The sequence below is a fragment of the Seriola lalandi genome, unplaced genomic scaffold, assembly GCF_002814215.2.
Source record: "Seriola lalandi dorsalis isolate HSWRI2012SDOR001 ecotype SW California unplaced genomic scaffold, Sedor1 jcf7180002054328, whole genome shotgun sequence".
In the NCBI taxonomy this organism is placed as follows: Eukaryota; Metazoa; Chordata; class Actinopteri; order Carangiformes; family Carangidae; genus Seriola; species Seriola lalandi.
Genome location: NW_019524881.1, coordinates 236,653 through 252,321, shown reverse-complemented (window position 1 = coordinate 252,321; position 15,669 = coordinate 236,653). Strand labels below are relative to the sequence as shown.

General features: G+C 38.9%; 1 protein-coding gene across 4 annotated transcripts in view; it reads left to right on the top strand.

The window, feature by feature from the left end:
• Window positions 1-1,119: 1,119 nt before the first annotated feature.
• sfswap (splicing factor SWAP) overlaps window positions 1,120-15,669 on the top strand; it is a 46,157-nt gene continuing 31,607 nt past the window's right edge. The window contains exons 1-11 of one of the 4 annotated variants that reach the window (XM_087174211.1): window positions 1,336-1,475; window positions 2,706-2,777; window positions 3,223-3,386; window positions 5,245-5,376; window positions 7,532-7,608; window positions 9,020-9,245; window positions 9,508-9,608; window positions 10,552-10,702; window positions 13,190-13,442; window positions 13,826-13,978; window positions 14,135-14,228. In XM_087174211.1, coding sequence (XP_087030337.1) covers window positions 2,749-2,777; window positions 3,223-3,386; window positions 5,245-5,376; window positions 7,532-7,608; window positions 9,020-9,245; window positions 9,508-9,608; window positions 10,552-10,702; window positions 13,190-13,442; window positions 13,826-13,978; window positions 14,135-14,228 — 1,380 coding nt within the window. In that variant the 5' untranslated portion in view covers window positions 1,336-1,475; window positions 2,706-2,748. Of the gene's footprint in view, window positions 2,778-3,222; window positions 3,387-5,244; window positions 5,377-7,531; window positions 7,609-9,019; window positions 9,246-9,507; window positions 9,609-10,551; window positions 10,703-13,189; window positions 13,443-13,825; window positions 13,979-14,134; window positions 14,229-15,669 lie in introns of all 4 variants that reach the window. The other 3 variants (XM_087174209.1, XM_087174208.1, XM_087174210.1) reach the window with 3 other exon arrangements.

Below are 15,669 nucleotides of genomic sequence, written 5' to 3'. Positions count from 1 at the left end.
AGGCTGCAGTGAGTCGCTATCGGAAAGTGACGAAATGGGCCGATGATGCTAACTTCAGTAGAAGAAAATAAGTGATAAAGACAAGAGTTAACATTGCCATTGGTTTCCTCCACTGGAGACAGCTCTTGTAGAGTAAAGGAATGGAGTTTCATGCTGAACTCACAACATTTCTTCTAGACTGGTATGTGAACAGCTGTTCAACGCTGGCTATAGCAATAGCAAAACTTACAAATAGCTCCTTTAAAACATGGCTGTCCAGTCACTCCATTTAAAACTGCTCAATGGTGCAAGTTCCCATAATGCCCATAATATACCTGTATCACACAAAAACTGACTATTCTTCCAAAAACAACAGCAACTTTATGTATGTGCAGTTTTTCATCATTCATAGCACTTCTGTCTAATGTAATGAAAACAAATTTGATGTTACTGTAAGTATTTTACCCATTTCATTGTGTTCTGTTTTCATGGTCATGTAATTTAGATCATAGGCTCTGACTACAATGATCTATGTTAGGATAGAAAATAGCACTAGCTTCCATGCAAGAAAAGGCAGAGCATTGGGCTAAAATATTCCTGAGGTATCCCAAAGCAAAGCTATTTTATTTTATGTAACACTTTCTTTGTCCCTCAGCCCATTTTCACCAACAGTATCTTCATGTGGGGTAATGGGAATATGTTTCATACCTAAATATACTCGTCTTTGACCCATAATAATTCTCATGCTGCTGATAAACACTGTAGCGTGGTTAACTGATCAGTCTCAGCTCATGAATTTCCCCTAGGTTAAAATAAAGTAAGTATCTATCTATCTATCTATCTATCTATCTATCTATCTATCTATCTATCTATCTATCTATCTATGTCTGTTCAGTTTCGCTGTGTAGCGGCACAATGTAAAATTAAGCTCCGTTCATCAGCAGCACATTCGACAGCGATGAAACCACTGGCTGGAATACGACACTAATGCAACATCTAACACAGCTCATATTTCGGAATAAATTCTTAAAATTGAAAAAATATGATATAACTTTGTGAAAATAAACATTTAACATAGTGCCATAGTTTTAAAGACAGTGTCGTAACTGCGGGCCGGAAACGCAGCTGCATGTACTTAGTTTCCAACATGGCGGCTGTTGGCACGTAGAATCTTGTTTTTGAGGATAACATAGCGGATTATCGTAACATTTGGGCCACCGGCAAGCAGTTTGGCACTCTAAACCACCACTGTGCTGTTATTACTATTCTGTCTTGCAAGCCATTTTTAACCGGGAGATGTATCGACGCGGAGCTGCAAAGAAAGACCACAACAACAAACCTGTGAAGAAGGATGTGAGTGACAGTGATAAATACGCCGACCTTTTGGTGTTCGGCTATGCCTGCAAACTGTTCCGAGACGACGAAAGGGCTCTTTACCACGAACATGGAAAACATCTTATCCCATGGATGGGGGACAAGAGCATCATGATTGATAGGTCGGTTGAACAAACTTAGACCGAAACATTATGCTAACCATCTATCCTGTCCGTTAGCCTGTTTCAAAATGCAAGGGACCACTTGGGAGTTTGTCTTGCAGAAGCTTGGAAATACGTGCAACTGTCGACGAATGTTTTATTTCTTGCTTGCTAACTTGTCTTTGGACGTCCTGAAATGACAACAAATGGTATTTGAAGTTTTTAGAATAACATGCGAAGATGCAAATCTTAGCCAATCTCTGCTAACGTTAGCCATGATGTTGAACTATCAATATGGCCCTCAGTTGCCAATTCATTAGGCACACTATCCTAAAGCTAATGCAGTTGAATACAACAACACTGGTACCAACTTTAAACAAAAACTAAACATTACAACATTCATTAAGATATGATTCATTGTAGAACTGCTGTAATAAACTGCATAAGTCTAAGCTAGGCACCTCCTTAACTGGCAACTGATATTTAAATTTCCCTTAGGTCAACATAGGTTAGCTTTGAGTTGGACTTTGCATCTTGGTATGTTGGGAGAATTTCCTCTGGAGACTTTCACTCCACGCACACTTTGTAGTTCACAAATATGGAAGTAAAAATGGGAGTATGACACAGAAGATGATTTATTCTCTCTGTCCTTTTCCAATTGAGTTTTGCTTAAAATACCAGTGTGTACACAAAGCAAATGACCTGGGGATTTTATTGTGCTGTGCTGATATCCACAAGGCCAGAGCAAATTCTAACCAAGACTAAAGTTACTGCAGTTAAGGTTATTCAAAATATCACAATGACATTTAAAACTCAGGTTTGACTAAATAACAAAAATGTTTAAAGGTGATTTGAATAGATGTAGTACTGTAGGACTCACATCAAGGTCTACTACTGCACTGAAGCTTTAATGATGTCTCTAACTTGTAAGTCGCTTTGGATGAAAGCGTTTGCCAAATGATTAAATGTAAATGATTTCAACCTTTCTGCAAAACATTGCTGCAGGTGATGGAGTAACACATTTAATGCCACCTCCACATAGAACAAGTAATAAATTACTCCTTAAAATAGTGCATTTGTCCTTTTGAATCACCTTCATCTGCAGTGGCCCAACTTGTGTTTAATTTGTACAGCTTTTGTATGTGTGTCTTTATCACATAACCCAGTTTTTTCCCCAGCAAGGTAGGCTAAGGGGTCCTGCCAAAACCCCGAATGCCAACCACAGCACCCCATTTCTTTGTCTTCATGAAGAAACTGCAACTGAGAAGTGGCGTAGAGGGACGAACCCTGGAAAATGTCGTCCATTTGGGTTCTTACGGATAGGTATTTATGTGCTCGGGTTTGTGTGAATGTAACTATCTTTGCAGATGTAGAAGTAATGATGAGTGTTACAGGGGGGAATTGAACCCTGTAAGGTAAGAGGCGAGTTGCTTTGTTTGTTTTTCTTTCTTTTTTTCTTTTGATGTAGGGTTGTTGGTTTGTAAGAGTTGTTCAGGAATGAAATAGCAGCAGAAAGCTTGCTAGGTATCTTAAGAGCACCATTGACAATTAAGCCCAATGACTTGATTAGGAGATTATTGTGTTGTCTATATTTCGAGAAATTTTCACAACTCCTAGTATGTAATCCCTCATGAGAGACTAGAGGTAGAGCATTTTTGATGTTTTAAATGTTGGGTTTTAGGTCCCTTTTCCTTGGTAAGTAGGTCCATGTTGTGAATAAAAAGCTTTGTCAAATTCCTTCTGTCTAATCCTTTTTATCATTCAACAGATACGATGGGCGCGGTCACTTACATGACCTTTCAGAGTATGACAGCGGGTCATGGAATACATCGTACCAGCTGTCGGAGGAAGAGGCCAGGATTGAGGCACTGTGTGATGAAGAAAGGTACCTGGCTCTGCACACTGACCTGCTGGAAGAAGAGGCTAGACAAGGTAGGCATGGTGCCCGTTCTGACACTGGGCAAGCAGAATATTTAAAATAGAATTTAACACACACATATGGCACATCTAAATGTGAATCTACTCATAGTGTGTCATACAGAAGGATATTAAAATAAACATTTATTTTTAATTTCTTGAATGAGTCGTAGTCTGTCACACTTAATGAAGGCAAGCACCTAGCCAGCAGAGGATGTAGGAGTCTTACTGAAATTATTGTCATTTTTCACCTATCATCTTATGACATGATGGTGTAATGAGGCACAGCAAATTTATGACCAACTATAAAAACACATTGCAACATGGGATGAGTTTGTTACTCACGTACATACTGTGGTTGTGTAACTTTTACTGCAAGAGTTAGAGAGAGAGAAATCAACGTTTTAACATGAACAATTGCTGTTGTGTATATACAAATTTTTAGATAATATTTATTAGTACAATTTATTATTGTTGTTTTACTGGCATATACTGTCTTCTTACTGGTACAATGACACGTAAAAGTTGGCCTGATACTTGTGTTCCACTAACAGATATTAATTCCCATCAGCAGCAGTTCTAACTGTTGTATTTCACTGGTATACACTGGTCCTTTCCTCCAGGCAGCTGTCACTTTGTGGTAGCCAAAGTTGTCGAACTGAAATCCTTCCAAAAGTTTGACACTTTGCAGGGTTATTACTGCCTTTTTTTTTTACTGATGTCTAATCACACTAATTACTTGAATTTCTCAAGTCATCGTTTCAGTCCTTGTCAGTGATGTCTTGCTGTTTGAGAGTGACAGTGTTCACTCTCTTCTCAGGCTGTCAGTGTTTGAATTTGTGTCCAGATCTTTTTTAATCTCAGGCCTCTGTACTCTTTTAACACTTGAGCTAATTTGACAAGTCTGTCTGTATAAATAGAAGAGCTGCAACTCTTACTGTTGCTATGTACTTTAATCTTGGCTTCTTAACACAATCTGATTTTCCAGAGTGTCATCTCCTTTTAAGGCATGTTCAGCTTTCTGTCTCTTTAAAAAGGACTGGCTTTGACTCTGAGCTCAAGAGCTGCCATTTCTATGGAAATCACTTTCGACTCATCTAGGATTCTTGCATCTCAGTCATTTTACAGTGTAATGAAACAGGCTGTTTTGATGACAAAGCACCCTTCTGAAAGACAGACTCAATGACTGTAATTGAATTAATAAGCCACAGTTTTAAGTGAAATATGGTGTCTTATGCCCAAACTGACAGGACAGAATGAGTCAGGTAATGATATGTGTCACACACACGCTCACATACTCACTGCAGAAGGTTCATCCCCCAGGCTGGTTTGCCCTTGAATTTGGAGGCCTGACCCCATTCACTCAGGCTATTACCCATCTGTCCAGTGAAGGGACAGCAGGAAAGCATTAGAAATATTGATTGTGTTAGTGGGAATTTTGCCCTTGCTTCTTTAATAAAGATATAGTTTGCCAGGAATTTCAATAGAATTGCTAGTGTATGGGGCCAAGCAACAGTGTACATTTGTCTAGCACCCTGTAAGTACTTTTTTTTTCTTTTTTTTTTTTTTGTTTATCAATTTTAAAGCTTCTAACATGACAGACAATACCAGTAATTTAGGATAGAATCTGTCAGTCACTTGCACTCATAAATGTTTGTATCATTATTATTATTATTAATATATAATAACTATCATCAGTTTTTATTAGTTATTATTAGAGTATTATTCTAAATCTGACCATATAGATGCCAATAAAATATTTGCCACTGCCAGTTTCTAATACACAACCATTCAGGAATTTTGCCGTTATGAAATGCTAAATATCAGAATGAAGTAAATTATTCTCTGTTTTGTGTTTTCTTGTTTTCCACAGAGGAGGAGTACAAACGTCTGAGTGAGGCTCTGGCTGATGAAGGCTCCTACACTGCAGTGGCCTTTAAATACAGCGCTGACTACTATGACCCCTCTCAGCCCACGGAGGAGGAGGATGCTAACAAGGAATCTGGTTAGAATTCACATCACTCACAAGCTCACGTGGAGTTAGTCACACTCACATAGCTGTGGAATTGGTCAGTCTGTTGGACATACTTGAAAATACACATACAAGATAGCAAAACACACAGCACAATTTTAAATTAAGTGCTAACACTGCAAAGCACAGGAACTTGTGGAATAGTGCTTCATAAATCCAGTGAAGTCTCTCTCTGTCCTCCTATACTCATTGTACATTGTGGCACTAATGTGTTTCCTGTAGGCAACCGCACATCTTACTGTACTTCTGCTTTTTCAAAGTGATCACATTATAGAGTGCGTTTAAATACTGCATGAAAATCTGGAATCAGTTCCCTTCTTTAATGATCCCACTATATTGCTGCAAAGAAGGCCCTTCTTTATGCCAGCTTTGTCTGTTTAAACAGAACTGAAACATGACATAAGGGTGAAGTGGAATAACGGCACAACATTCCCACCTTGAACAGGCTGCATAAAAGAGGCTATTGACATATGCCCTCTGTCTATGACACGTTGCTTGTAGTGGGCTCTGTGCCGTGTCTAAGTTTTTAGCTGCTTGACTTAGTATTTGAATTTTTGGCTGCTGCAGTCTGGTGTGACGAACACAGCAGCTCTGTCTAATCCATTTCTTCTTTTTTAAACTATGCTAATCCAGGCAACCATCTGCAGACACACACCCTCCAGGGGTTGCTAAAGTTGAATTTCTTCCTGCAGAACACATATTGAACATGTCGAACGTATTTGGAGTTTTATATTTAATTGAATATAACACAGTAATATCATGCCATTTAAATTTGTCATGACAGTAACAACAACTCCCTATTTGAGGCCCAACAGATGTTAGCACAAAAAGTTTTTCCTGAAAAACAGCCATGAATGGAGGGAGGTGTGACATTTAGACTGCTAATCACCTGTGCACACCAGCGTCAACTTTGGTTCCATATGTGACTTGACACACACATACACCCGCTCACACGCTCTCCTGCAACTTTAAATATTTGATGTAGACATTGCTGGAAGCACTTTGTCCCAGCCAGTGGCCTAACAGTTAAGCAGACTAGATGCCTCTCTCTGGGGAGATGGCTGAGTCAAGGGTATGAATACATTTTGCCAAACCTCCCAGTGCCAGCAGAATTAGTTTTTTGAGGAATAAGTCAGGAAGCATCACATCACACTGACTATAAACATTTTGTGCCAATTTCAGTTGAATCCCTGCAGTTTTGGATTTTTGTTTGTTGTCAGGTCTTTCCCTTCCCGACTTTAAAGACTTTGACATTACCACAAATATAAATTCAAGTACAAGTCAAGAACCTCCCCCACAAAAATAAAAATTATAGCCTCAAAAAGAGAGTTTTAAGGCTGGCAGATACGGAGACACATTATCACAATATAAATTTAATGATTCTCACTATTTTAAGCTCCTGAGTGAAAGCCAAATAAGCCAGGGGTTAATTGCAGGATGATTCATTATGTTTTCTCTGTCAAAACATGACAAATCTGGGTCTTATTGTGACACTAATTGTTACTCAGTCAATATACCCATTAATTTCATGTTCTGTTAAAATAAGGAGCTTAAATATCTTTTAGCTGAATTTATTTAAATGTATTCACTTCACCACCCCTGAAATACCTGAATTACTATTTCCTGTTTGATACTACTGGCTGTCGACTGCAGACCGTGATCTTGTCAACCTGTGTGGTTCTGAGTCAATGTGTGGCCATACCTTAACTTTGAAAGAGACATGCTTTGTAATTTGGTTACAGGATTAATGGAATTGATGCTGGACTGTTAAACTATCGAGAATACATCCATTTTGGCGGCTTAGTCGTAATGTGTGATAATAATTGAGGGTTCCATAATATAGAACTTTAAAATTAACAGCATTATCCAAATAGAAGTTAGTCTGCTATGATAGTAATCCTATTATGTAACTGAAGTAATGATTAAGCGCACTTTACTGGGGCATTTTACTGTGGTATATTTGTGTAGCAGGGAGAAAGGATTTTCCCCTGTTTAAAATGTTTTAGGAACTCAAAATTAATCTTGTGTTATGGCTCAACTGGGGATACATCCAGTAGGGTATATTTAGTTTTTTGTTACAAATGACTAATAGAGATCTTTTTGTCTTAATATCTCATCACCTCCATAGAAGAGGCAGAGCCTGAGGAGAGTGAGGAACCGTTCGTTGCTCCCCCAGGGCTGGCCATCCCTCCTGATGTGGAACTGGTGAGTATTAAATATTCTGCCGGTTTACTGTAATGTTAATACCCTACTGTGCTCATATATGTATACACAACATGCATATTTATAGAAGGTTAATACAGCTAACAGTTAATACAGTTAAAATCAGTAGCTTTTCAAGCATTTGGTGTGTGAAGTAGCATAGTGTGTCACAAAAGGGCATTAATTTTTATGCTACAAAACCGCATGTATCCATTGTATGTGAAAAGTAACGCTTCACGTTGACATAAAATCCATTGGTAACAACAGGCAAAGTATAACAGACTGAAATATTTAAAATGCATTGCTCTTGCTTAGTTCTATGCAATAATGTTGTGTCAGACAGTCTTCCCTCAGGACCAGGCCAGTACGCAACCAGAACCCTCCACGACCCCCTTCAGCAGCCACTTTCTTATGCATGAGAAGAAAGACAAGCTTTAATGTTGTCATTGTCTGTGTGAATATTCAGTATATACCATGCTCGGTATAAAACAGCCAAAACACCCTTGTGCCTACACGCAGAGCATAAAATAGCTGTAGTGTATGATGCCTCTCAGCCTCTGCTCTGTAGATTTTGAGGGTATACCCTTCTATCACAATAAATTTCAGTGTAGTGTTATTTTTTGAAGAATATTCATAATCTATTTTGATTTTTCCTTGTATTTGATAGTCATGGCAGAGAATAACAGGAAGCCTGGGAAAAGAGCAGAGGAATGGCTTGAGTAAAAGGTCTTGGGCCAGAATGTCACAATGGCCGTAAACCATGTGTTGTACGCTCAGGAAGCTGGCATGCTTTATGACTGTTATGTTATAGGTGTGGGGGAGGACACTTTCCTTGAGAAAAACACATCAACATGAAATACGAATTACACACCCCTTTTTCTTTAATGGCTAAGTTCTTAAATAGGAGTGAGAAGGGTCCTTGTATGTCAGAAAGTCCTTGGCAGCTTAGAAGACAATAATGGTCTGACACTGGCATCTTTTTGGCCACTGTCTTGAAAGGTAGTGTTTATGACTTTCATTTTGATGAGATATGTGCGTTCTTTTGGAGATTGCTGCACTTCCCTGTACTCTCTAGGTAATGACAATGATTAATCACTGAGAGCACACAAGAGGAACAATAATGAATGAATAATGGACCATTTCTTGTTCCACTGATTTCCCTCCCCATGTGTATTTTGAGAATTATTGTCATCACAATGAACATAACAGTGCTTTGCATGAAAATACTTCAGAGACAAAATTTGCTTGTGTCCTTGGTATGAAGAAGTCATTCATAAACTGTACATTACATCTTAATGTTATGTTCTGCAGTCAGGTTCACACACTTTCATCTATGGCACTGGAATCAGTCCTTGCATTAAATATGTTAAGTGTAAAACATCGGTGTTGATTTCTTGACTTTTCTTCTTTGTAGCCGGCAACAATTAAGACCCATAACATCATCGAGAGGACAGCCAACTTTGTGTGTCAGCAGGGGGCTCAGTTTGAGATAGTGCTGAAAGCCAAGCAGGCTGGTAACTCCCAGTTTGACTTTCTTCGTTTTGACCACTACTTGAACCCTTATTACAAACACATCTTGCGGGCCATGAAGGAGGGTCGATACAACCTTGTCCCCTCCAACAAGCAAGAGCAGTCACAGGGTGAGTTACAGAAAGCAGCCACTGAAACCACACACACAGACACAGAGGCATTTACCGAATCAAGAGTCATGTACTGTAGCTAAAGCATAAATATCAGATCTGTAGTACATGAACAATTGAACAGATGGAAGGAGTAATAATTTGTAACAATTTCCATCAATTATTAATGTTAAAAAATTTTGTTCATACATATATTCATTACGTTTCCTTTGTTTTGTTTTTTATGTTCGTTTTTTTTTTTTTTTTTGCTATCTTGCTATAGACTCTCACTCTGATGATTCAGATGAGGATGGGGATGGCAGCTACCTTCATCCCAGCCTGTTTGCCCCGAAAAAGAGCTCTCGCCTGGAGGAGCTGGTGAAGGTAATGTAAATAGGCCACAGAGTGAGGATCTTTACCTGTTTGATCCAGTTGCTACTTTACATTGCATCACTCTCCTGTGAGAACCACACATCCTGAAAATGTCTCATTTTAATGAGCTAAGAAAAACAGCCCAGTTTTTAGCATAGGAACTTTATCTAATCCCCCAGTTTATCTGAAAAATCACCAAATTTTGAAATACATTGTTTCCATTGGACAGTGACAATAGGCTGCTTATCTGAAGGAGTCAAAGTGAAATTGACTTCAGCACATCGTTGTCATTATAGTGTTGTATAAGAATGCTGCTGCCCTAATCAGTAGGCGACCACTGCTTGTCATTTGAATTACATGTACATCCTGTTTTGTACTGCCCATGTCTGTGATCTGCTGTAATAACTATATTTCCTGTTCCGATGCTTTTATAGTTCTGTAAAACTTTTTTGCGAGTTCTTTCATGTGCCTTGACAGGACAGCCATTAGTCTTTGACTGAGCAGCAAGTATGGAATCATGTCTTTTTAAAGAAACATAATGAGCTCCTTTTAGTAGAATGCTGTCTAACAGTTGCTTCCCATCAAGAGGGAGTTCCTTTTCAAATCATCCTCTCTAATTTTCTATATTTAATATTTTACTGGGTTAACTGTTTAATTCTGTAGATCTCTTAAATAGCAATGAGGAAGATTACTGCATAATGTTACTTGCAGAGTAATGCTTAAATATTGCACTGCATTCAAATACTTATACTTATAATTATACTTATACTAATAATTTCATGGTTTCTGACTTCAGAGAGTTTGAATGTGTGGTGTATGTATTATAATATTACTGTAAAACAGTTCTGCCTTCTGCATTGCACCTGTAGTGAGTTTCAATTACCTTTACGTGAACAAACCATAACATAATGGTGTGAAATACTGTTTTTACCAAACTGCACTTGTCGTTTTGCAGCCTCTCAAAGTAATGGACCCAGACCATCCTCTGGCAGCACTTGTACGAAAAGCCCGGCAAGAAAGAAATGGCACTGCAGCAATGGCAACCAAACCAGAGCAAGTGACAGATCCAGCTGCATCAAGCACACCAGCGCAGTACACTGCTGACCGTGAGTACATCGTTTTTTTATTCTTTTTCTCAGAGAATTAAGGACTACTCGTCAGAAAGTCATTTAGACTCTTTTCATGTAGAAATTTTCCCTCAGATAGACTGATAGAAAATGTGCCTGACCTTAATAGTTCCCCCAAATAAGCACTTGTCTACAGATAGTTGTGTGCTGCTATTGTGAACCTCTTAGTCACAATTGTGTGATTATGGCCTACTTCAGATGCAAATGCCATGAATATGTAGGTGCCCTGGTAGCTCACCTGGTAGAACACGTACCACTAACAAGGTTGAGTCCTCACCTCTATCTCTTCTGCCCTTCCTGTCAGAAAAAAAAAGAAAGATGAATATGACAAATAGCATTCAGGGTAATGCAGCACCTTGATCTTTCCCATAGGAGAAGTATATAATACTCAAATGAAACTAACTCCAAGATGACATTTTCATTCAAAAAATGTCATCTTCAGAATGAATGAGACAAAACAATAGGACTGCCATTACATGAAAAAAAACAATGCCTGCCTCGTGTGCATACTGTACACAAGGCCATAAACGTATTCATTCTTGATGAGTCATATCCACCCCCTCTCTGCGTTATTCATTGCATAGCCACTTAAGTAATTGTACCATGCATGTGTTCATCTTCCCCTGAAACAGTGGCTAAAATAAACCCATGGTCATTGGCCACTGTTGACCCGTGTGTGTTTACTTGTCCATTACTGCAATTTATTCATCTCTGAGACAGTTCTGGAGGGTGTCCTTTGACCTGATCTTTGTGGCAGACATAGGGCTGTTAGTGTTAGTATATTGGTTGTGTATGATCTACTTGCTTAATGTTGTTGATAAGCACTGTTGCTCTAAACGAGGGCTGTTAATTTGTCCATCCGTGTAGCTATGCTTGGCTTGGTCCAATGAGGAAGCCTTCTCTTGTCTTTTCATTCTGCCACTGATGATGTTGATACAGGCCTTGGGTAATACATAGCTCCATTACCCCTTCAGTACTAGATTGCGTCTTGGCGTATGAAATCACTCCGTCTGAACCTAATGGATACTGTGTGAGTATGCTAAAGAACTAACATTAAAACCAGCTCCAAAAACTCTACCTAACTTCACCATTAAAGTCAAACTTTAGAAATATCATCTATCTGTACATTGAATTTTTAATTTCCTTAAGTGTCTATCCCATCGGTGTCACATGTCAAGTTTTTAAATGAGAGGTTCTGATTTGGTTTTCCATTTTCCTGACCAGAGAAAATTGGATGTCATTAAAGTCAACCAGCTCAGTGACTAATGTGTTAATATCACACTGTCTCCACTTTGACACTGACCATTTATTTTGTCCCTGTCCCTATACTGCCCCCTCCTCTTCCTACCTCTCTTCTCAATAAAGGGTTTTTGTAATACAAACACACTAATAAGGGAGATGACCTTTTTTTGTATACAGGTCACATGCTGATTTATGTTTGCTTCCTTCGGCTAATTTAAATTGATTACTGCGGTAGACGTTTTAAACATAACATAAAAATATGGCTTGACAGCAAACAAGATAGCACAGTACATAAAACAGCCACAACACAAAATAAGCCTTAGAAACAGAAAACCCATCATAGCGTTATAATGAACACTTCTAGACCACTTTACTCTTGAGGTCTGACTACAACTACTCTGATGCACTGCCGTGCGCTGGCCACTTTGAATGCAGCTGCTATACTTTGCCTCCACTTTTAGTGTTGACACAATTTATAGTGTTCATAAGAGCAGGAAATCATAAAGGAAGTTCATGTAGTAGTGTTTCTAAGTGGCTCAGTTTGGTTCACATTTTTGATGTCTTATGTGTATAACTTTTTTGTATGCCAGTGACCATAAAAACCCATATGAACCAGTTTTTCCATCTTTCCTACCTTGTAAATGTAATTTCAACACAGTGACTGAGCACAAATGAGGCATTTGTGTATTTATTGGCTTAATAAAACAAGCCTGAGTCGACAGTTTCCATTTCCAGTGGCAGATGACATCTCCCTGAACCTGTTAATGTTCTTTGCCAAGGGTGAAAGAGACAGATTAACATGACAAGACAAGAATTAGTAAATCATCTCTTAACTGTTATAATAGTATAATAGTTTTATATAATAGTTTCATAATACATAATACTCTGTACTCAACTGTACTGGGGATGGACACAAGAAAAACACTCTACAATCTGTTCCCTTTAAGGTCAACACAGAGTAACAGCTGTTACAATTCATGGGATTATTCAGTTGATTATTCAGTTTGTGTCCACATTCAAGTGCAGAGCCGTTCATCCATTCATCCATGAACAAAGCGGAATAGTTGCACCCATACATCCCAACTATTGAGGCAAATCCTTGTCTTCATATATCCCATAATAGTAACATAACTGTTTGTCTTTCATCTGGCACAGTTGAAACTTTTATGAAATATACTCCATTTAATGATGTAATTTTTCCTCATTTGTTTACACTAAATACAGCAGCAGTGTACTATGGGTACTACATGCTTCCTGATGGAACGTTCTGCTTGGCCCCACCACCTCCAGGGATAGAGGCAACCTCCTACTACAATAATATGCCCTCAGCTGTAATGGCTGCTCCCCCTACCTCCTCTGCGGCCTTGCCTCAATTGGGGACACCCACCCCTCCTGAAACTATCACCATGGCACCACCAGCTACAGCCCCCTCTCAGGTCACCAGCTCTGCTGCTCCAGCAAGTGTACCAGAAACCAGGTAGGACATAATGGAATAAACCCTGCCTTAGTGGCATTAAAAAATGTGATTGAATTTCAGTGTTTTTGGTATTTCTCACTTCATCAAAAATGAAGTAATCTGATTTAAATATGTTCATAATTATATTCGAGAAACTTAATCAAGCATCAATGAAATGGATTCTTTGTTGGCTTAGTCAAAGCATTTACCTAAAAACCGTAATTAGTGGTGTTTGCTCTGCCTTGGATGTCTGGATGTTTTCAAGGTATAGCAATTGAGCAATGATCATTTTAACTGAAATTATTACACAGAGTCATTAGACACAAGTAAGAAGAAAGAGCACAATTTTAAATATATGAAACATTTTTCTCAGTTTAACACCTTTAATTTCCCCCTGAAAACAGTTCGAAAGCCGAAGCTCAAGTTTCCACACCAGCAGCACCAGCGATCATCCCCCCACCACCTGACATTCAGCCAGTCATAGACAAGCTGGCCGAGTACGTTGCTAGGAACGGTTTAAAGTTTGAGGCCAGTGTCCGTGCCAAGAATGATCCACGGTAAGTGTTCTCAGGTCAGGGTTTGGTTTTAGGAACTCTTATCAGTAACTTTCCCTTCAGATACCACAGACCCTTTCCTTAATCCTCTGGCTCATCTTTTATGAGTCTTCACCTCTCATCTTATACAGTGTGTGTTCTTCCCTTTGTCTACTGTAGGTTTGACTTTCTGCAGTCTTGGCATCAGTACAACACCTATTACGAGTTTAAGAAGAATTACTTCATGCAGAAGGAAGGAAAAGGCTTGGCAGAGGTACTATAAGCTTTATATATGTGTGAATGTGTTTCTGTGCATAAGAATCTGAGAGATGGAGCCTCTCCATCTTTCTTAGCAACTTAACATTCCTGTCCTGGTCTTGACACCTTGACACCAGATCAAAGCTTGTATATTGGACAGAGGGATGTGTTTGATACATTTGACAATACTACGACTACAGCACTGCCACACTTCCATGAAATTTGATATGGGTACTTGTGGTTCTTTAATAATGAATTCTAATGGTTATTGTTACAGTTTTTTTGCTACATATTCAGAAATGATAAAAACTCCCACTTAAATAATTAAATACCTTAATAGAGTTGTGCCAAGTGGCACATGAGTAACAGCGGTGCCATCATGGATGCTGTTGAAGAGGATTTTTACAGAACAGTTCAAGACAATTTTCAGAAAGAAAGGCCAGTGTTATTGGGCCCATATCAGTCAAGCAAAAACATGTTCAACTCTGCCTTTACAACCCTCAGACTTAAAATCGCATGCAAATCTGATGAAGTAAGTAAATGCAAGGTTAATACTTCACACGTACATATAGGAAAAACACTGTTCTTCCATTCACCTCCTGTCATTAAAATCACTGCTCTTCTCTCCTTTATTTCATTCTTTTTAACAGCATTTGCAGCCAAAATTTAAGCATGGAAAAAGGTTGTCTAAGCAGTCACTGCACTTACAGTCAACCTTGAAATTAGCTGCTTCTTGTTGCTGATTTGCTTGGACCTGCTATGCTAAAATTAGAGGTATCCTGATCCATAATATTGAAATGAAGAATGAGAGTGAGACAGAGAACAGGGAAGAGATTAAATAGCAGAGTACTAGATCCAGCCACTTTACCAGGCACCAGAGCAATACACTGCAAAAAAAATCCTCTGTTTAACTTGTCAACCAGTGTAGTTCTCCACCTTCAAGAATTACAGAAGTACAGTATCCCTTGTTTTAGTAATTTTATATCAAGTTTCAATATCTTGAAACAAGGCAAATTGCTACACCACTATTAAAACCTAATTCTTTAACAAATTGATTAGCAGACTCATCCAGCTTTGCAAGTGCTGCGAGGCTTCTCGTACCTACTCTTTTTCGTTGTCTGTGCACCCGCAGCCAGAACTGAAATCCAGTCGCTGTGTATAAGGACCTTAATGAGGCATCCTACCCAATTAGCAGCAGTGCCAACAGACATGTAGTTCTCTCACTTGCTCTTCTGGCTGGTCTAGCTCCCTAGTGGCACATGCTTTAGATACTGTATGGTGTATTGGTTAACAAGTAACTGTTCAACAAATTCCCCGGTGGTTTGGCGATGGATGCTTGTTTCCAGGGATACATTCCCGATGGCCTTAAGGTGCACCAGAATGTCACAGAATATTCTTTCTAATATTGAGGTGAGGCAGTTTATGATTTTTCCCCTCAGTCATCATGCTCGGTAAAT